Here is a 23092-nt window from a genome sequence, read left to right on the forward strand (position 1 = left end):
TCTGATATTTTAGCATGTGAAACTGACAATTCAACGCCTCATGGCTAGAGTGGAAGAAGTATACACTTTCTTTCCCCACCTATCCAAAGCCCTTGCCTCTTTATCAGTGGGAACAGGATTTTTAACCACAGAAGCCTTAACACCTTTAGGCCCTTGAGAAACAGTTTCTGGGTCCGCCCTAGGACTCTTAAACAAATACTTATGAGCTTCGGGCACCCTATAATACCTATCAGGCTTAACAGGAGCAGGAGGCAAAGAGTCAGGGTTCAGGAAGCCTCTGCAAAACATCTACCACAACATTCAAGACAGGAGGAATAGCTGAGGGCCTGTGCTGGGGTAAAACAAGAATTCCCTAAGCCTTTCCTGAATCAGAGTAATCCTGGCCTTCCCATTTAAAGTGCTCCCTCATGGAATGCAGAGTCTCTGAAAATGAGAAATCCTCAGGAGGAGAAGCTGTAGGAGTGGAATCATCCACATCAGAATCAGAATAAGTAGGATACTCCTGCAAGTCTTCCGCAGAAGACTCTGAAGCCTCTGAACACTGTTCAAAACTATCAAACTCCGGTTCCACCCTAGGCCTCTTATCAGGAGGGGGCATAGAACCTCTAATCATAGTAATCAAATCTTCTGCCATTTTAAGCATATGTTTCTTAGGTACAGAACCCGAAATGCTAGGAGAAGCCCCCACTGAAGCCGAACTTGGCCTACCTCTCAAAGAAGTTTTGGCAACAGAAGGAGAGGCTCTAACTACCTTGGGAAGAGAGGGAAGAACAGTTACCTGAGAAGCCCCCTCAGCCTGGCCTACTTCCTGAGAAGGCACATCCTGTAACAGTAAAGTTTCTGCCTGAGACTCCATGGAAACTCCTGGCAAAACCTCTGGCTCCACTGAGCCTTCTAAAGAACCGACGTCCGGGACTGCCGGTTCATCAACCCTAGGCTTCGCTGTTTTGTCCTTGCGCTTCTTGGACGGCATTTTATAATTGCAACGCTTCCCAAACACTAACCTGGCACAGTCTAACCTCCTCTTAATAGTGCGTTTGTTAAACCTAGCACAAGAGCGGCAACCAACAACGTCGTGCTCAGGCCCTAAACAAGGTATACACAAGGTATGGTAATCCCTATGAGGTATCTGTTTCCCACAAGAAATACAGTTATTCACTTTTTCTGACATCCGGTTAAATACTGAGGCAAGAAAAAACCAAAATGTTCCCCAACGGGGTACTTAGCCAACTCTGTTTCGGTCTGAAACTCCGGTTTCGGAAATATTTCAGAACGCCAACCTGCACTCGCAAAACTGCTTCTGCATCGGACCATGCGGCAAAAAAGACTGGGGATATGACGTCGGTCATGCGCATTAGTACCCTGACGTACTGACGTCAGTCTAATGCGCCCTGACCGACGTCAGCCTTATACTCTGGTATTCGGGCCGACTGGACGGCGGACTATACCCGATAGTAAGGACTGCAGCAATGGGGAACGAAGAACATCCACAATGCAAACTATGTTTGTTCACTTGTTCAGTCACATGCAATACATCCTGAAGTTCCTTATCCTCTGCACATGCAGGAAGGGAAGCAAGCTTTTGCTTTAAAACAGACAAAAGAAATTGCTGATACTTAAACATATGAAACTGGCAATTTAAAGCCCTTACAGACAGGGTAGCAGAAGTATATACCTTTTTCCCCACCTGTCTAAAGCACGAGAATCCTTCTCAGAGGGAATAGGATTCTTAGAAGTAGCAACCTTAGCAGCCTTAGAGCCCTGAGAAATAGTTTCAGGATCCGCAGAAGGGTTCTTAAATAAGAATAAATGAGAGTCAGGAACCCTATAAAACCTATCAGGCTTAGAAGGAGCAGGAGGCATGGAATCAGGATTCAAATTAGCCTCAGAAAAAGCATCATCCACAATGTCAAGAACAGAAGGGATAGCTAAAGGCCTATGTTGAGGAAGAAGAAGGAATTCTCTAAGCCTCTTCTTGGAAGCAGAATACTCCTGACCCTCCCAATGAAAATGTTCCCTCATCTCATGCAAGGTTTCCCCAAAAGAGAAATCTTCAGGCGGAGAGGCAGAGGGCAAAGAGTCCTCAGCATCCGAATCCTCATAAGGAGGAAAAGAATACCCCTGATCAGAGGAAGAGACAGAAGATACAGAAGCCTGGTCAGAGGAATCCAGAGGAACATCCTGTCGAGGCCTTTTTTCAGGTGGGGGGTGAGAACCCCTAATCATGGTAAGTAAATCTTCAGCCATCTTTAATAATTGCTTCGGTGTCCTGGGAGTAGATTCAGACGTAGCTTGGGCAGGAACAGGAGTCTTTGTCTTTGCCTTTGAAATAGTTATGTGAGTAGGCCTGAAAACCCCCTCAGAAGCCGGTACCTGCACAGCGGCTCCGGACCCATCTGAGGGAGCAACGTCCGAAGGTCCTGCAGCAGTTAAAAAAGTAGGCCTTGATGGCTCCCCATGGGAGTCCGTATCGGCCATCGGTTCAGAAGCGGCGGACGACAGGGGCTGCAAAAGCACCTCACTGACGACAGCCAAACCGGACGCTGGCTCCAGCTGCAACGAGTCCTGTTTGGACCTCGGAGGCCTGTCTTTGTCTTTGCGCTTCTTTTGAATTCCGGTAGAGTCCGACGACATTCTATAATTGAAGCGTCTGCCAAAATAATTTAGAGCCCAATCGTACCTGCGCTTGATAGTATGAGAACTGAACCTGGCACAGAACCGACAACAAGAAACGTCGTGGTCAGGGCCTAAGCAAGGTAGACAGTAAGAGTGGAAATCTTTATGAGGTATTTGTTTCCCACACGTTATACAATTATTAACTTTTTCTGACATCGGAGGAACAAGAAAAGATTCCCAACGGGTACTTAGCTTTGAGAAGAGAAGTAAGAACTTCGGACCGACAACAACAAAATACGCTGTTCGAAAATCGCCAACCAACGACTTGCGAGCTGCTTTCCACCGCACGGCAAGAAAGACTGGAGAAGATGGCGTCGGCTGAGGGCTATGTACCAGAGCGTACTGACGTCAGGGTACTAGCTTGTACAGCCGACGCCGGACCCAGACTTTGGGATTCTGGCCGACCTCGGGCTGCCTGCCGGCAGGAGCACCCTACAGTTATGACTGCAACAGTGAAACACGAAGAACATCGGTATGAAATACCCTCTGGAAATAACACTTTGTACCCAACTGTCGTTTGTGATATCTTGCCAGGTGTCTGGGTACAATGACAAGAGACCTCAGACTGCCTCCAGAGCAGGACAGTCAGGCCTCCTTTCAGGAGCACTGACAGGGTTGACCAGAGAAGTGATCTCTGTCACCCTTGCGTTGCGGGACTGCCTCTGCCACGAGGGCGGGTCTTCCACTATTACCCCCTCCTCTGCCCCTAGAAGGGGGGGTTCACCACGTGTGTCCTGAAAAGCTCCTTGGGCTTTTCGGAACCACATCTTTCCTCCCCTTTAGCGTAAGGCCGAGTAGGGGGAGAAAAAATGGACTCCAACAGCAGATAGCGTCTTTCCCTCCTGTTCACACCTGGTCAAAGTTTCCCTCACTTTAGGCCCAAAGAGAGATGAGACATCAAAAGGGGTGTTCACGAATAAAGACTTAAAGGACTCCGTGAAGGAACACAAGCGCTTCCAGGAATGTCTTCTGAGAGCAATTCCTGTACCCGCCGCCCTATTCATCCCATCAGCTGCATATGATATGAGACGCATGGATGAGTTCACAATGGAATTTAGGGTAGCAAGCTGGGCGGCAACTTTATCGGAAGCCCCTGCAGCTACAGTACCCTGAAGAGTATCTCCCAACTCCCTAAGGAGATCTCTTTGGAGCCTAGTGAAATGGGTCAAACAGTTCAGGGATCGGCGTGTAAAAGTCACTGAATTAACATGCGTTTCCCATATCTATCCATGATCCTGGACTCTCTGTTAGGAGGATGGATAGACAAGGAAATCTCAAGACATTTCCTTTTTGGTGGCCGCCGCCGCCACTACCATGGCATCAACAGGGACTCCCTTGGACAAAAAGGATTCATCTACGGGGGCAGAAATAAACTTGTTAGGTCTCAGAGGGACAGGCTCAATGGACTCTGATGACTCCCACACCCTTCGAAAGACCAGCTGCATGAGCTCATCAAAGGGCGGAGACACCCAAGAGGTGGAAGGTTGAGACCCGAAAGCTTTCAGGAAAACTGGCTCGTCCTCAGTAGGGCTTTTGGACTGCCAATCACCCCTCTGCCTAAGGATCTTGAGTATCTCCGCAAAGGAGATATCCTCAGAGGAGATCGTGGGGACCCTTCTGACTCATTCAAGTCAGTGTCAGATGTCAAAGACTCCTGTGGGGAGTCCAAGTGTCTCCACATGCACGATCTCTTCCTGGGGACCACCTTAGTGGGAGCTTCTGGGGAGGTCTCGGAAGAGCAGGGGGTGCCCTGTGGGGCTACCTGAGGCTCAGGGTGTCTACGCCTAGCCTGGACGATGGAAGCAGAAGTGGACACAGGTGCTTTGGGGGAAGAAGAAGCTAGACCTGGTGTTGAGGATGTCGTTGGGGACAAGGCTTTCCTTATGGCTTCGAAGGCATCACGGCTCCGATGAGAAGGAATCGACGGACCCGAAGGAACTGCCAGCCCCTCCTGCACCGAGACCGTGGGCTCCAAAACGGAGGTAGGACCCGAGCTCATCCGAGCTGAAGCCCTGAGAGGAAGAGTCGGCATGGACAAGTCGGTGCGACTATCCTCTCCGGACCCAAAAGGAGAGTGTCGGCTCCTAGAGTCCCTGGTCGGCACTGAGGACGTCAGAGTAGATGGAACTGAGGACACAGGAACATGTCTCAGCTCCAAAGGCTCCACAATTAACAGGTTGGCCCCCTCTGGCACCGAAGGTCTGGTACGGCTCAGAGGAGCAGTCAAATCCAAGGTGGTAGTCTTCGGTTCCGACACTAGGGCCAGAGCCGACAACAATTTAGCAAGGCCTGGTGCCCGTAAGTGGTTTTGCACCAATCGATCCGTATCCAAATCAGAGAGGCTGACAGAAGACCTAGAGGAGTGCACCGATGGTGCCAACTGAAAAAGTGGAGATGCAGGTCTCTTAGATACCGGCTCCAGAGCTGTGGGCCGGCTCCGAAATTAAAATACAGTCGGCTCCCAGATCTGTTGAGCCAATGTCCCAGGATCATCCACTTTCTTGGACTTTTTAGACAGTTTAGATTCCTTGGAGTCCCCTGAAGACTTCGAGGACTTGTTGGCCCCATCCTGGTCACTCAATGCTTCTTGAAACGGATGCTTCAGCAAGCCTCTGTCAACTAATTTTCTTTTCCTCTCCAATAAGACCCTAGAGGAAATACAGTGGCAAATACTGCAGGACTCCTGCAAATGTACAGCACCTAAGCAATAGACACACCGAATGTGGCCATCAGTCACAGACATCTTTTGCCCACTATCTGGACATTTCTTGAATCCAGACTTTGGGTGCTTGTCCTTGTCCTCAGACATATCCAAACAACAATATCCTTAGGCTTAACACCAAAAAACAAGCCACAAAAAGCCTAATAAGAAACACTCAGCTAACTATATCAAGAATCACACCTAGGCTCAAGACACACAAAGCCTAGAGAACAGCCAATTTACCCAAAAAGACTGTAATAAAACACGCACACACTCTAAACAATGGCCCAAAGAAAGAAGGGCCAACACTAGCTAGATATACATATATATCTACATAAGTAATAAAGCAGAAAAAACAACTAGGCCAAAACACAAGGCCACTATGCTAAACTATGAAAATGGCACACGAGGGGAAAAGGGAGCTCTGTAAGAAGCTACAGAAACTACTCTATAATTAATCTATGCAATAATAGCAAAAAAATTGTAAATAACTTGCGAAAAACGCATTTTTGAAGAAATACTGGCTAGAGCAAAACTGGAACTTCTGAGACCTGTGCCGTGGCAAACTAGATCTGAGGCAATTCCAGCAGTGCATCATGGGTAAGGGGCTTGGGTCTTGAGCTACTGGTAAACCTTGAGGTTTGCAAACGGCCGTATCGGAGCCAATGGATCGGCTCCGAACCCATCAGTAAAGAATGAATGGTGAGATTGAACAACTTCACATTTATTATTTTGGGCTAGGACATTGGGCCTAAATTGCCCCAACATAGTACAGCCTTGTTAAATTTAAAGCTACTAGCTAAAAAAAAAAAAAGTGACATGGAAATCAAAATCTAAACCAACTGGAACTGAAGTACTGACTACTGCAAAGGAGTCAAAAGAACAGAAGTGAGATTTTTAGTAAAGGGCACAAGTAAATTAAATAGAAATAAAAGGAATTTCTAGAAACAATGCGTATAGAATAGTGTTCAGGAAGCGGAGAAGTGAAATTTAGGGGAAGGTAGGAATTGAGTAATTTATATAATGTCAGAGTGAATTTATTATTTTTTTTAAAACGTACACTGCATGAAAATAAAAGAATGTTTATGATTTGTTTTCCTTTCTATTACTGTATAAGCACATCACTTAAAAAAGTCCCATTCAATAAAGATGTTTAAAACAAAAACAAAAAAACTTAAGGTTGGACAGCTAGTGCGAACTTCTGAATCCCAGTCAATGATAATGAGCTGCACAATGTTAACTGCCACACTGCCAAGGATATCACTGCAAATGACTTCCCTTCACTAGGATTTGAATGGTTTCAGCCCATTGCTTTAGCGCAGTAAAGTAAAAGTAGGCAGTGTGAAAATATTTCATATTAGTGCTACTCTGAGTGTTCTCCAAGTGCACTTGATGCTTGCCAGAGTAGTTGATGCTGAACTAGTTATGGTTGCTAATACTGGTGCTCTTTCCTGAGTAATTCTTCTCTATACCTTACTCTCAGTACCACATCTCTATTTTTACCTACTTTACTCTTGATTTTACATACTCTGCTTTGTACTACATACAGAAGCCAAGTAAAGAACTGGCAATGCTCACAGATTTTTTTTTTTGTAAGATAAATCAACTGGGAGGTGTCTCCTATTTTCCCACCCCTTCTAAGCTATCCCACATACAGCTCGTATTTCTTATTATTCCCTCTCCTCTGTCTTCTCTCCCCATACCCCTCCTGCACTTGGCTCCTCTCTCCTTTTACATAATTTGTTCTTCTTGCCAAATGCTCGTCCTCAGAGTTCTTACTCTGCTCCATCCCTACTGGGAACCTTAACTCCTCTCTTTCCCTGTTCTAACTCACATTTCCCTTAACACATATCGTTCACTCAGCATCATCCCCTCTCCAGTGGGTTTCTGAAAACACTACGGTAAGCACAGATTTACAATGTTTTAACATTTCCTTATACCAAATTGTACTGGTCGGACTGCTACTCATTCACGCTAAACTCTGTTAGCGGCCCTGTATAATAATTTTAAATACTTAGTGGTGGATTTATTTTGCCTGTTTGCCTCAGTTTGCCTTTCACTGATGAGAACTGTACAATTAACTCAGTGCCGCAGAGCAATTACAGTCTTTTAATGATGTATCAAAAGCCTTTATTCTTGCTTTAATATTCTTAACTGATAATGTAAATAAATATGTTGTCTTGAAGACCTGTGCGCTAAGACTCATAGCATCTCAAGTTTGCTTTGATGATGAAACTGCTATTTAATCAAATTCAATTTTTTGTTTGTCTGAGATGGTCTAGGGCAGTGACTGCAGCTTGATGGAGCAAGAACATTTTGTTTTTTAATTTTCTGCCATTACAGAATGTTAGGGTGTAATTTTCAGCCACTGTTGTCATAGTGATAAATAATTCAAATATAAGGTTGTTTTTTTGTGCCTGCTTCTCTCGAGAATGACTAATTTCTTCCTCAAACTCCCTCCATTTCCTGTGTTTTATTACTGTATAGCTGCTCTTTGTTAGTGACTGCTACCACATGCATTTTAAGTACAGAAAACTAGAAAACCAACTCTTTCACTGAACTGCCAACAGTAGACCTAACCTTACCTTAAGAAACCAACTACTCAGTAGTAGCACTCAAGCAAAACCTGTTTTAACTGGGTGCTTTAAATCCTGAAATGTTGATATGTACTTAAGATATAATAAAAATTGGATGTTTTCATTTCTAAGTTAAAGTCCCGATTTCCTAGGTAAGAATTCTTGTTAGTTCCTCACTGAATTCTGCACACAGCAAACTACTTACACTCATTAAGAAATAATTTGGCATCATTTTTTTTAATATGACAGTTCTTGTCCCTGCCCAGCATACTCTTAGTGCTTTCTCCCTTGTTCTGCATGCCTCTGTTAAGCCTGGGCAGTTTATCACAAGTGCCCATTATATCTCGAACAGTATTCTGCTACGCCATTTTTATTTGCTGGATGCTAACATAGGCAAATTACTAGATCAGCTTCTAAACAAGTTCTCCTTTAGAAAAAAGTAATTTTATATACCTGACATGAATTCTTGCCTTTCTACTGAGATTATCTTCTATTAAAACAAAAACACATTGGCAGGGAAGCAGCTAGAGATCTTCTGAACCCCAGTCGGTGAAATTCCACATTGGCAATGGAAACAGATTGTGACTACCTGAAACACTTTCCACTCTATGAAGTGCCAGCACTGCAAAGTGCATCTCTGAAACTGAATCCCCTTTACTAGGGCATGGAACGGTTTTTGCACCTGTATCTTAGTGCAGTAAAGTGCAGGGACTGTGAAAGCATTCAGATTAGTGCTACTCTGCTGCAGTTTCTCAGTGTGTGCTTGATCCCTGCTGGAGTAGCTAATTGTGAACTACTTGAATTAGATGCTCTTTCCTGAGTAATTCTGTTTTCCCTCTTACTGTCAGCATTAAATCTCATTAACCTGTTTAACATAGCTTCTGCATGTAGTATGAATTAAAGTATGTAAAATCAAGATTAAAGAGCTATGTAAAATCAAGAGTAAAGGAGCTACATTCACATACTGCAGCTTTGCTTCACTCCCCAACCTACCACCATTTCCACCCCCCAAACCAAGTAATTTATACTCAAGTAGCCACACCCATCTACATCTAGCAACCAATGACAATGTATATACAACACTTCTGCTTAACAAGTTTAGGACACGTATCCTCATACTATAATTAAAGGCTATTCATCTTCATTCTTACTTTTCCCTTACTACACTATACTCCATATTTCTAATCACCATTATACTTTCCACATTCTAAAACAAACTAATTTTCACCTTTACACAGCCAACCTTATTACGATACTCCACTGGCAGAATATAGGTTCATAGGTTGGTACTGGGCTATCTGCCCGAAGGCATATATTAGCCCAGCCACGTTGTGCGGTATTCACCACCCCTTTAGTAGTTCCCTAGACCCCTGTACTAGCAGCTAGTATCATATCATATATGGTCCCATATTCTCTCAACTCCTTTAACCCAACTAGTTAAAACTCAGTCTGTAAGTGTTTACATCTTAAGTTGAAAACAGTAAACTATCCCCTCTCCTTTACATCATCATCATTCTCTCAGTACTTTGCTATAACTACTACCCAACTCATATCTACCCCCACTTTTCTCCCACGCAAATCTTCTCCCTCAAACTGTGTGACAAACTGACAATCTCCATTTTTTTCTCTTACCTGGCTCATGAACCCCCCCTTTCCCTTCCAATCTAATTTTCTCGTTCAGCCCACGTGGCAGACAGGCTGAAAGTATAAACTCTCATTCTCTTACCTACTTTTTAGCTAGGCTGATTTATTTTCCTTCTTTGCCTCTTTTCTTAGCCTAGGCGAAAGACAGGCCAAGAGTGACTAGAGGGATGCCTATGTGGCAGAAAAGTTTCCTCTATCTGGTATTCACAAGTTCCCAGCCCTTCACTCTAACTAGATTTCACTTCCCTCTTTTCTTCTTCTTCTGTCAGCCTAGGTGACGAGCTGAAGATCCATCAAGCTCCCATTCTCTTACCTAGTATTCAGCTAAGATAACTTCTCTTTTTTTCTCCTCTTTTACTATCCTAGGTGGCAGATAGGCTTCTATTTTGCAATCTTAGCCTGGGCTTCCTCAGTCTTTACCTTCTACTCAATACTTCTCTTTTAGCCTAGGTGGCATTTAAGGTGAAAGTCCTTTAACCTCTACCTCTTTTTTTAATTTCTCACTCAGCGTAGGGGCAGTTATGCTGAAAGTATTCCAAGCTCTCTTCTCTTTCAAAGTGTTCAGCTAGCCTACTTTGCTATCTTTCCTTGCCTCTTTTTTTAGCTTATATAACCAACAGACTTCACTTTTCACTCTTAGCATGGGTAGCAGGACAGGTTTTGTCCAGCTCTACATCACTAACTCCTGTCCTCTCCTCTTGTTACAAAATATGTTAGGTTGGCTTCTCTCTCCACTCAGCCTCAGCTGCAGAAAAACTTCCTCTATCACTACCAACTACTTCCCAGTCTAACTCTAATGGTCTCTATTGCCAGAGCTTCAATTTTTGCATCTTCAACTCACCACTTACTAGGTCTCTTCTGCTAGAATGTATACAAATACACTACCACAAACTCAAAGACACATACTCAGTTATATCCTGCTGCCCCCAGATAATCACCCGTTTAGGGTTATAGTTGCTCATACAAGCCTTACTTCTCTTTCTATTCTCACTAATCAGTTGCTTCCTCCACACTCTACTTTCCCTAAACAATAATTTAACAAGTTTTCCAAACGTTGCTCCTTTTATAATTTTCACAAATTTAAACTGTTTCAACATGCCAATAGGTTCAATTACAAAGCATGTCTTTATAACCCCTTCTTTCTACTTACAATTGCAGAAGAATTTTTAATGTATTTTCCCAAGGGTAGGTAGCAGAGAAATAGGGCAAAAGTTGTTGTTTCTGAAGAGTTTACTTGTTTCGGACACTGATTTAACTACTGCCATCTTTCACAATTCTGGCATATAATGAGTAATGAGGCAAAGGGTGGTGAATCAGATGGTGGAGAATGTATTTTTGGCAAAGGCTAATCTGCACTTACAAGGGAGTTAGCAGGGATTTCCTCTAAGAATGCTTGGACAACCTTTGGATTTTATTCTTCTAAAATAGAACAGTGTGTGGTCCTGCTCAGGATACAATGGATAGCTGTTGGTGCTGAGGGCAAGGAGATGGGTAGTAAGACAGTAACTCCCTAAGAAAGTCTATACAGATTGCAGCAGGACAGTTTCTTGCTACAGGAGGTCCATCGGGGTGGGGTGGGGTGGGGTGGTGACAGTTGTGGTATCATCCTACTTTCACTAGGTCCAATGATTTTGTTTTGGGTGTGCATGAGAGATGCCAGTAGTTCTTAGAAGGTGAATTTGCAGCATTTGGTGGCCTTTTTTTTGGCCAGGTTTCTTAGGAGTATAAAATGTTCTCTGCGTGGGAGTGATGGACTTTTCTTCTAGTGGGGCCAGGCTATTTATCTTCCTTTGTAAACGGTTTTGAATTCTTTAGTGAGACATTATTTTCTTCCTCATTCCAGGAGTTGTGAAAACAGTGCAACACAACTGCCTTGCAAGCAGAGGAGGATGTTAGTGAGGGAGACGGATACTTGTTTGCCATCTTGCATGTTAAGAAGGTGGTGCTAATGTGCTTGTGACAGCTCCCATTATAGGGCTTCAATTCATTAAGGGGTTTTGACCATGAAAAGTTATGAGTTTGGGAAGGTTCTTTTCCTTTGCCAACTTTAGATAAAAACTGGGTGCTGCTCCATAACTGAGGGGGGAGAATGTAGATCTGTGAGATTAAACTTGGACTGCTGGTGAATAAAGGTCCAAGAGGGGTGTGGTAGGCTGTTTCATAGTTTGGCCTTGTAGGTTCTTTTACTATTTGAGTATGACTTTGACTGGTGAGGTTGTCATACATATATATATATATATATATATATATACATACATACATACACACACACACACACACACACACACTTTTTTACAGATTGAGCAAGTTGATATTGAAATCTCCAAAATTATTACATCGTGAGAGGTTTTGATTTGTTTTATGACATCATTAAGAAGGGATGAAAACTTGCTGTGGTTTGTTTGGAAGGTATGAAACTATGAAAAAAATAGAGTAGGCGTATGTTTGGCACTTAGAGTGAAGGTTAACCAGTTATACTTACGGCTATTCTCTGAAAGGTTTTGCATATAGGAGGTAATATGAAGATATTCTCCGAGTAAAAACAGAGCTCTACCACCAACTCTGGAGCCAGGTTTAGCATTAAACATATAAGAGCAGCCAGGAATGTGGATGCTTAAGTTAGGGGTATCTTGTTTTACCCAAGACTCTGTTACTGCCAGGATGTCAGGGTCTTGAATGAATAATTCATCAAGGCTATTTTACAGGTGGGTAAATTATGTGGACTGGATGCAGTAGTGATTGAGGCAGCAACAATAATTAAAGAGTGAAAGCAGTAATAATCCTAGTTGAAATACAAGTTATTTCCAATAAAGTAATCTATCCAACTGAGTCTCATCCCAAAACTACATCCAGCAAACTACTCAGGCATGGAAATATTAAAACAAGACTTGGCATATAGTTTCTAACACCATAAATTTCTATATATTTACATATGAATACCAGCCCTTTAAGAGTTCACAACTTCCAGCTAGTAGATCAAGTACAGTCATCACCCTTACCTCAATTGCCAAATCTCTTGATTGCTGATTTCTGAGTTTTTCCATTTCCCTTCGGAACTTGGATTCTTTCACTTCAAATCCACCTAATTCAGTCAAAATCTTCAAAATAAACAAAAGCAACTTGTATAAAGTAAAACAAACTTGCAGTGGTTATCAGTTATAAACATATACAACTGTAACTGATTTTCAAAATTTAAAACATGATCACTCACTGATCCAGGTTCAGCTCCCACATCTTCCATAAAAACTCTTCCAAAAAGTTCTAATGAAAGTCGCCATCTCCCTAGTAGCATATCATGAGAAATGACCATTCCCATAAAACTACACTGTGGCCTAGAAAAAAACAAAACTTGAATAAATAACATGTCAGTGCATCAAAAAAATATATCTAGATTACAATGTTATAAAGCCAACATAATCAGTGTATAAATTACATATTGAAACTGTCTACACATGATGGGCTGAAGTTGATGCAAGCCAAATACCTTAATTCTAGCTTTCTGACATCATCTCAGTCAGAAGAGCTTCAAGGTAATGAACATACAACCTACAAGTGAAGCTCACAGACAATATGGTTCTTATTTGGGAAGCCTCTCTACTTGTTTTTTTCTTGCTGATATCAGGAGTGGACTCCCTGGTTCTTTAAAAACATGAATACTATTAAGAGGATTGACCAGAAACATGCAAAATTGAAAGAAAAAAATGCCCCTCCCCAAATGAACGGATTACAAACAAGCCGACAAGGAGTTTCACAGCATGTAAAATGAGTGCAAAACTCTTAAAGGTGGCAGTTCAAGTGCAAAAAAATGTACTTACCATAATGACAGATGTGTAAGACCAGGTCCATCTTCCTCTTCTTCTACCTCTAAGGTTATGGCCAGGAGGAATTAATCTGCCACCAAAAATTTTCCCAGGCTACCTGTCTCTTCCACTTTTACCCATAATCCTTGGTGCAGAAGGACCCATTACAAGGCTTGTGTCAATCTGCTCTAAAATGGTTCCAACAGATCAGACAAAAGGTTCTTTGTAAACATCTCCCGACCCAAACTAAATGAAGCAAGGGGGGAAGGATGGACTCTCAGAGGAAGATGAACCTGGTCCTACACATTTATCATTACATTTATGTATGTGACAAGACCAGTTTATTTTCCTCTACCTCTAGGACAGATTTTCTAACTTCTTAATGTAGTAAAACCCTAACAAGACTAGTTTCTACAGGTAATATCACCAAACACAACCGGACCTGGAGATCAGCTGACATGGGGAAGGGGGACTACAAAGTTACATGCATTCATGTCCTAATCACTACTTATTACTACAACAGAACTGGACTTCTCAAGATGGATTCCCGCAAAGAAGAAATTTGGAGAACCTGAAAGAAAATCAACCAGAAAAGGTGAAGAGAAAACACTGGCTGGGAAATATCCTGCAGTTGTTCAGCAAAAAAGTAGTTCAAGCTTCAACTTTGGTACAAGAGATTGCATTCCACTAATTTAGAGGAAAAAATAACTAAAACATCCTTAGAGGTAATTAAAATATATGAAACACTGAAGGAATCTATCAACTGAAATAAACTGTTGTAAAAAAATAGTTTTAAATAGCTATTCATATGAACTGATAAAACAGCAAAATTCAGGTTGAAATGATGGAAAGGATGGCTGAGCATAAGGTTTCTCAAGACTAGCTGTTTCAGTAATTAGTAGCATTAGCAGAGAGCGCTGAGAAAACCTAAGATATTCTGCTGTACCAGAGAAACTGGAAGGAACAGTATGTATTAATTTTATGAAAGCATAAATAAGCAACTGGACTGGTGTTCCACAGCAGCATTTGTTAACAGAAAAGGCACATTGAGAGCTGTCTATGAGAAAGCAGTTGATCCTAAGAAAACTCTTGTCAGAAAGGAAAAAAATATTAAAAATTAGAGACAGCCAAGTGTTTGTGGAAAATGATTATTGACTGTATACCAGGCAGAATAGAAGCAAATTTATAACAGTAATCAAAAAATGTCAAGAGGCAGGTGTGAGATTCAAGCTGCCGTATCCAGCTGTCTTCAGAATATTTCATCTGGAGGATCAAAGACATTTTGGGATGCAAAACGGGCTTAGAAGGAAATACAGTTTATCCAACAAAAAGTGAGCCAGCAAACAGAAGAGGACTCAGCTTCTCATTCTTCTGATAATAAAGCTCATAAGAGACTTTGTTAGTGAAACTTTTTCAATTGTTACAAAGGAAATTGCTTGAGATACAGAAAATAGCACATGAGCTGACTAGAAGAATCAAGAGTACCTTGCACTTAAACCAAAGTGTGGTACTGGAACAAGACCAGCAACACTGAAATTAGTGAATAAATGGGAGACCGTAATGCTTTAATTTGATGCCCAAACTGCAAATCACTTACATTTACTGTGGTAAGTATTGCGGGAAGACTCTTTCTGGGAAGCAGACAAAACTCAAACTATGCCTCTTCATAAGGAATGGTCACTGGCCATAACTAAGACAGGAGAAACCAAGAGGTTAACTTGGGTTTATGGAGATCAGGTTGAAGAATGCCAGATAGGTGAGGCAACAGATGCTTCATGGGATCCAGAAGCCAACACAGCTCTTTGCAGTGAATCGTCAGCAGAGTGAGCCAAACATGACTGGGCCAGTAAGGAGCAATTCACATAACTGTTTAAATTCCAGCAGAAATTTGGGTGTCAGGGGAGAAGGGGGGGGGGGTGAGTGTACAGTAATCCAGGAGGCCACTATCCAACTACAGCATCTCTCAGTGACCATCTCTCCAGAGGGAGCAAGGCAAAGAAACTGCTGCATTAAGCGTTGGGCCAAGAATGCAAAGAGATTTAAGAATGACTGGCCCCAATGACTGAAAATGTCTTTTGTTACCATTGGATTGCGAGACCACTCATGTAGCTTCAGAACATTTCTGCTGAGCCTCTCTACAAGACAACAGGAATTTCCAGGAATGTCCGTTGCAATCAAAAAGCACAGAGAAGCCATCACCCACGGCCATACTCTCACTTCTTCCCAACATAGTGGACAGAGTCTGGTTCCCACCTGCTTGTTGATACACCACATTACCATCATGTTGCTGGTGTGGATGGAGATCACCCCTAGATGAAGGCAGTCCTGAAGTTCCTGCAATGCAAGAGAGAGTGCTTTCATCTCTAAGACACTGATATGACGGTCAGCCTTATGGGGTTCCAAACACCTTGAACTATCCTCCAATGAAAATAAAACACCCTCCCTCAACCCAAGGAGACAGTGGTGGTAAGGTGGTCTAGTGCCCCCCCCCCAGCATCTAATTCAGTTTTTCTAACCCTAACCAAATACCTATGCATTAGGGTTCTATACACCCTTGCCACACCAGAACTACTAACAAGACACACACTTCAAATATGCCAATATATTTATACTCTTCCTCTAGCCCTTACACTTTCCCTAACTTACACACACACTCCGAATGACAAAAGTTTTGTTAGAAATTAAAGTTTTGGTATTACCACTCCCTCCTGTTTATTTAGCATTCAACACTGCATACACTGCATGCTTCAACTTTTCAAGTACTCAATTGAGTGGACCAAAGGAAAGTTTAATGACCTTGTTAAGGCAAATTTACTCCATACTTCAGTCTTCAAATTTAACTTTTAAACCACTTTACAATGTCTTTACATTCAGGGTGCAATCTGGATATCGCTATTTTTCTCAATTTCTCTTCATTTCATAATCTGTCGTTTATCTTTTCAAATCTGTTATTATGTCCGCCATACATTTACTTTTCATTCATTTAGCCTTGTTTCTTCATCATCTTCATAACCAGCACAACCATACTGGGTTATAATACCTACAACATCAGTGTTTTTTATACCTCACTACTAAAGCCCTCTTTTTAACAATTGTGCCTGCAACACTGCCCTCAGACAATATAAAGTTGTTTCTCATCCTAATCCTTCCAAAGCCACTCCTTCCCTTACAACCTAATTACTCCAAATAATACTATTACAAAAAAGAGAAAAACACTGACAAAATCCCTTTCCTTTAATATTAGAACATTTGTCTTTCATTTTTTAAATGTTAAACTTGTCCTAAAACCTTAAATTCAGAGTAAAAAGGGGAGAGGTTGGTATCCCATATATTCATCTGTCCAATACTTGTATACAAAATTACAACTTCATGTTCCATCACTTATCATGCATCTACTTCAACCATGTAATCATCTCCACATCTGTAAGATACACTAACAGCAGTCACGAAGAATCCTGAACCACTCTTCTTAATCACCACCATAAACCTAAACATCAACACTTTGTCTTCCTAATAAACATTCAATACAGCTGTAAAAGACTGTCAATTTCAATCTCTATGGTTTACACTTGCACCTCATGTCCACAAATTGCAAGTGATGCTTTAATGTCACTTTGGAGTAACCATGCATAAATGTAGACCTCCCTTCAACAGCTAACTTCCTCATAGGCTGTTACTGCATCCACAACATTTTTTTCATTTAAAAAAATCAACAATTCAATCAAATAAAGATTAGCCCTGGCATCCTAACTTCAGCCTCGATGTGCTATACTGGCAACCACCTCACATGCGCAACACACACACACACACACACACACACACACACACACACACACACACACACACACACACACACACAGAGTCTCTCAGAAAAGCAGTCTACATAATCACCTTATTTTTTGTAACACATTCCAACAAATGTTAACTTTCTATACCTTCCAAGACCCCTACAGCCTCAGATTACTTTTTCTCACCTTACTCCCCATTTCTATTAGCTGATATTCCATTTCTTCAAACTATTTCACCTTATCCTGAATTTTGAACATTTGCTTTCTGGCAGGTTCTGCTGCTTCAAGCTGGTTAAGGGACTACTCCACCACATGGATAGCATAGTCATTTCTTAGTTGCTTCATATAAGCAGTGAACAAACCTGGTAAATTTATAAGCTTAATTTTCATGGCCTCCAAGTTACTACTTACTTTGACAACATTCAACTGCAGAAGAGAAGTTAGCTCAACCAGCTCACAGTGCTAGTAGCATGGACCACGTGGAACCAGCACACCACCCCTTCAACTCTTCAAGTGAAGAGGAGGAGAAGAAATAAAAAAATAGGGAAATAAATAAAATAAAAGCACTTTACCATATTAAGCCAACTGCTGTATGATCAGCTTATTACAGATCAATGCACTCCCATCCCCCCTCCAACAGCACTTCCTCTGAAAAGCAAATGCAGAACAGGCATTGCTTCTAGCCCGGTGGGCAGATGCATAACATCCCCTCTCCTGCCCAGCCATTCATGTCTCAATTCTGTATCCTGCCCCCAACCCTTCTGTGATGCGTTCAAACCTGAGCACTGTAGTGCTCCATGTGGGGTCTAAACTGTAGCAACTGATGGTTCAGTTTTCACCCTGCCTGCACAAAGCACTACAGCGCTCAGGTTTTAGTTAAAAAAAAAAAAAAAATGTGCTACAGTGCTCAGGTTTTAATTTAAAAAAAGGGGGGGAGACGACGGGGGATTTTTTTAAAATCTTTTAAACAGTAGCAAACTGCTTGCTACAATGAAGTATGCAGTTGCTACGGTTTTGACCACACACACAGAGAGCTAGAATACTCAGTTTTGACCACAAACGCAATACTGGCTTTTAAAAATAGTACATTAGGGATCGGCTGATCGTGTCCCCAACACTTAGCACCTGGGGCAGTTGCCCCTCTCATCCCACCCTAGCTACACTACTGTTCAGCTGAAACACCTTTTCCAGCCAAACACACCACACCATGGAAGCCCCCTTCCAACTCATGAGCAACTTTTATTGGCGTAGTTAATTAATTTTAATGGACCTAGTCCTTAAGAATAATTTTATTTTCTTTCAGGGAGAATACTATAAACAACTGAAGGGCGCGGCAATGGGGGCACACTGTGCCCCTACCTACGCCAATATTATTCTCCTATATTGGGGAAAACAAAAAAGAAGTTATGTACTCACCATAACGTTCCATCTGAGTAGGTAATCTTCATTTGTCAGCAACCTGTGGGTATCGGATCCATATCGGATCCGAGCCGGCAGCTTCAAACAGCTAAGATCCGAGCGCCAAGCTCCTCCCCCTTACCCATAATCCCCTAACCCTTCCTGTCCTCAGATCGAATTTGCTCGGCAATACAGAGTATTATAACACAGGAGTCACCTGAAAATCCTAACCTAATTTATCTGGAAACAAGGGCTAGGAATCCTTCTAGTACGCACTATAGGTTAAGGGGATGGAGGGAGGGTCGGTTGCTGACAAATGAAGATTACCTACTCAGATGGAACATTATGGTGAGTACATAACTTCTTTAACTGAAGTAGTTGACTTCATTTGTCCATCAACCTGTGGGACAGAGTCCCCAGCTACACAAACCTTGGGAGGTCCTCATGGAAGGATATTCCGGAGCACTGCAGAGCCGAAGGATGTTCTCCCTCTGGAAATTATGTCCAACTTGTAATGGTTAATGAACGTATGAGATGAAGCCCAAGTGGCTGCTGAACAAATGTCATCCAAGGAAACTTTGGACCAAAAAGCAGCAGAGGTGGAAATTGATTGAGTAGAATGAGCGTGGACTCCTTCAGGTTCGGGTCGACCAGAACTTTGATATGCTAGTAAGATACATTGGGAAATCCATCTGGACAATGTAACTTTCGATACTGGTTTTCCAAAAGAGGGTTTCGCAAAGGATACAAAGAGCTGGTCCGATTTCCTGTGACCAGCGGTCCTGTGCAGATAAAATCTTAATTGCCTGTGTATGTCCAGTGAATGTAACTTATATTCACCTTTGTTCTGGTAATTTGGAAAGAATACTGGTAAATTAATGGATTGGTTGATGTTGGGTTCCTACGTGACCTTGGGCAAGAAGGAAGGATTGGTCCTGAGGGAGACTCTATCTTTATGAAAAACCAAGTATGGCAGTTTGGCGCAAAGGGCTTGAAGTTCCGAAACCCTTCTAGCTGAAGTGATGGCAATAAGGAAGGCCATCTTCCAGGATAAGAATTTTAGGTCCACCGAGGCTGCTGGCTCGAACGGAGGGGCTGTCAGAGATTGGAGAACAAGAGTTAAATCCCATGGAGGAACTGGATCTTTAACAGGAGGTCTCAAGAGGAAGGTGCCTTTTAAAAAGGTCTTACATAATTTGGAAGAGGCCAGGGGGCCGAGACCATTTCCCACATGATAGTGGGAGATTGCAGCTAATTGGACTTTGACGGTAGAAGAGCTAGCACCCTGGTCGAATAGGGCTGATAAGAATTCTAGCACTGCTGGTAATGGAGCTGTAAAGGGATCTACGTTTCTGCATTCCGCCCAGATTGAAAAACATTTCCACTTACTATTATAAACCTTCCTCATGGAAGGCTTATGAGCGGCTACTAAAATTGCCTTAACAGATGACGAGATACCGGGAGTCCTAGCTATCATTGGAACTGGATCAACCAAGCTGTGAGCTTGAGATTGTCCAGTTTCGGGGTTGTCAACCCTAGCGGGTGGGAGATCAGATCCGGCGTGGGATCTAGAACCCATGGGGGGTTCACTAGGTGAGACCACAGGCAAGGGAACCACATTTAACAAGGCCAGAATGGGGCTATGAGGATCACTCTGCTCCCCAACCGACGTGCTTTCTGCAAGAATTTCAGCATTAGGGAAGAAAGAGGAGGATAAATATAAAGTAGACCGGATGGCCAAACATGCACCAGAGCGTCTCTGGGGGGATTCCCCTGGTGGGGGAATTAGAGCGAAGTAGTCGCTGCACTTTGCATTCGAAGGAGACGCGAAAAGATCGCAGCAAGGTTGACCCCATTTGAGGAAAATTTGCTTTGCCACTCTCGGGTTCAGAGACCACTCGTATGGTGAAAGGATGGTAAGACTCAGCCTGTCTGCCAAGATGTTCGACCGACCCGGAATGTGCGTTGCTATGAGAAAGCGGTTGGTGGAGATTGCCCATTCCCAAACTCTCATGACCTCTCGACAAAGTGGGTAGGACCTGGTTCCCCCTTCTTTGTTGATATATCAGACGACTGACATGTTGTTTGTCTGAATTGCAATAGTTCCCAATTGAAGAAAGGCTCATCTCTAGGGCACTGATGTGCAACAAGGTCTCTGATTGGGTCTACATGCCTTGGACGGTTCTGCCCATACAGTGCCCCCCCCACCCCCCACCCAAGGCGAGAAACTTCCGTGGTCACTGTGGCAAGTGGGGGAGGCACAGAGAATGGACCCTCTTTCTGGAGGTCCGGAGACTGGAGCCACCAGAGTAGGGCTTTCTTGCAAACCCCGCTGAGGGGAATGGGTGAACACAGTGGATGTTGTAGAATGGACCACTGGACCTGTAGGGTCCATTGCAGTACCCTCATGTTCAGGCACGCCAAGGGTAATAGATTGATAGTCGCCACCATAGAGCCCTCAGGACCACTTCCGCTGGAGGAGCCGGGTAGTTCAGAAGAGCTAGTACGTGGAGCTTCAGGGTCCGAAGTCGGTCCAGAGTTAAAAAGACCTGCAGATGAAGTCTAAGACCTGGGTTGGTTGGAGAGAAGATTTTTTGAGATTGACTGTGATTCCCAGTCGGGAAGCCAGATGGAGGAAATAATATCTGGCTGAACACAGTAGATGCCTGGTGGGGGCAGACAGGAGCCAGTCGTCTAGGTACGGAAAGACCTGTATTCCCTGAAGCCTCAGGTGGGCCGCTACCACCACTAACACTTTGGTGAACACCCTGGGGGCTGTGGTGAGACCAAAGGGGAGGACCCTGAACTGGTAGTGGCTGGCTCCTAGCCGGAAGCGGAGAAACCTTCTGGATCGCCTCTCCATTAGAATGTGGTAATAAGTGTCCTTGAGGTCTATGGAGCACATCCAGTCGTTCTCCTGCAGGAGTTGGAGAATGGATTGAATGGTGACCATCCAGAACTTTTCTTTGGCCACTGACAGGTTTAGGAAGGACAGATCGAGGATTTGTCTTAGGTCCCCCCCGTCTTTTTTGGCACGAAAAAGAACCTGGAGTAAGAGCCTGATCCAGATTGGTCTGGGGAGACATGCTGGATTGCTCTTTTTTCCTAGTAGCTGGAGGATTTCTGCTGCCTCCCTTTGATTGGGTGGGACATCGGGGAGGCTCCGGGGTTTGGGAGGAAGGTTGAGAAAGGGAATTTTGTAACCTCTGGATATGATCCGAAGCACCCAGCGATCTGTTGTAATGGACTCCCACATAGCTAGGTGCCTCGAGAAATGCCCCCCCCGACTGCCTCCAGAGTAGAACAGTCGGGTAACCCTTCTGGATTGCTGTGCGGGCCAATCAGAAAAGGGTTCTCTCAACCCGAAATTCTTCGGTCCCCCTCTGCCTCTGGGCCGGCGTCCACCCTGTCCTCCTCTGCCTCTGAAGGACGAGGGGTCCGAAGGGAAATGGGACTGTTGAGATTTCCGGAACCACATGTTCTTCTGTCCCTTTTGGTTCCTAGTGAAGGACCTCTGGGGAGCAGAGAAGCGGACTCCGGATGGCAGACGTCTTCCCATCTTTTTCGCTCTGGACCAGAGTGTCATGTACGGTCTTGCCAAAAAGGGAAGAACCGTCAAACGGGGCATTAGCGAAGGACGCCTTGAAGGGTTCCACGAAATCACAATGATGGAGCCAAGCATTCCATCGTAAGACAATGCCCACTCCGCTAGCTCTTGCGGCTCCTTCCATGGCATGTGAGAGGAGCTGCATAGAGGTGTTACAAATGGATTTGAGAGTGGCCATTCGGGTAGAGAATATTTCCTTATCCTCTGCCGACATGGACTCTGGGGGCGACCCGGTGTATTCTTTGATGAGATCCCGCTGGAGTCGTATCACGTGTGCCATATAATTCAGCAACCTTACCGAGAAGGTGGCTGAAGCGAACATCCACTTCCCCAAATGGTCCATTGTCCGAGACTCCTTGTCTGGAGGATGGACCGAGGAACTCTCCTGGGCCAGTTCCTTTTTAGTGGCGGCCGCCACCAACATGGCATCTACAGGAGCACCCTTGCTCCAGCAAGTTCTATCGGAAGGGGGGGGCTAAGAATTTTATCAGGCCTCTTGGGAATGGGCTCCACAGTGTCCGGCTCCTTCCATGCCCTGGTAGTAATCAGGTCTACCAGGGGGTCAGCGGGAGGGGACACCCAAGAGTTAGATTGGCCTGCGTCAAATGCCTCCAGAAATACAGACTCATCCGAGGAAGGTTTCTGGGTGGACCACCCCCCTCTAATTCGGAGCATTTCCATGATGTCTCCGAAGGAGACGTCTTCAGGGGGGTGACCTTGGGGAACCTTCCCCTTCCTCCAAATCTGCATATGTTGTCAAGGACTCAGGTGAGACCAAGTGCCTCCTCTTGCACTTACGTTTGTGAGGGACATCCTCGGGGGGGTTGTCCGAAGAGGCCTCACCAACCACATCCTGTTCCTCCAAGGGAACTATCTGGGATGTAGGCGCAGGCTGTCCCTGG

The 23092-nt window shown here is 43.7% G+C and overlaps 1 protein-coding gene across 1 annotated transcript in view; it reads right to left on the reverse strand.

Moving 5' to 3' along the window:
* Positions 1–23092, reverse strand: part of UBR5 (ubiquitin protein ligase E3 component n-recognin 5) — a 3965620-nt gene that overhangs the window by 621227 nt on the left and 3321301 nt on the right. Inside the window, exons 48-49 of the mRNA XM_044065648.1 lie at positions 12809–12929; positions 12597–12695 (exon numbers count right to left, since the gene is read on the reverse strand). Coding sequence (XP_043921583.1) covers positions 12597–12695; positions 12809–12929 — 220 coding nt within the window. The remainder of the gene's footprint in view (positions 1–12596; positions 12696–12808; positions 12930–23092) is intronic.

Source organism: Protopterus annectens, chromosome 3.part0 (assembly GCF_019279795.1).
Source record: "Protopterus annectens isolate FY-2018-M chromosome 3.part0, PAN1.0, whole genome shotgun sequence".
In the NCBI taxonomy this organism is placed as follows: Eukaryota; Metazoa; Chordata; order Ceratodontiformes; family Protopteridae; genus Protopterus; species Protopterus annectens.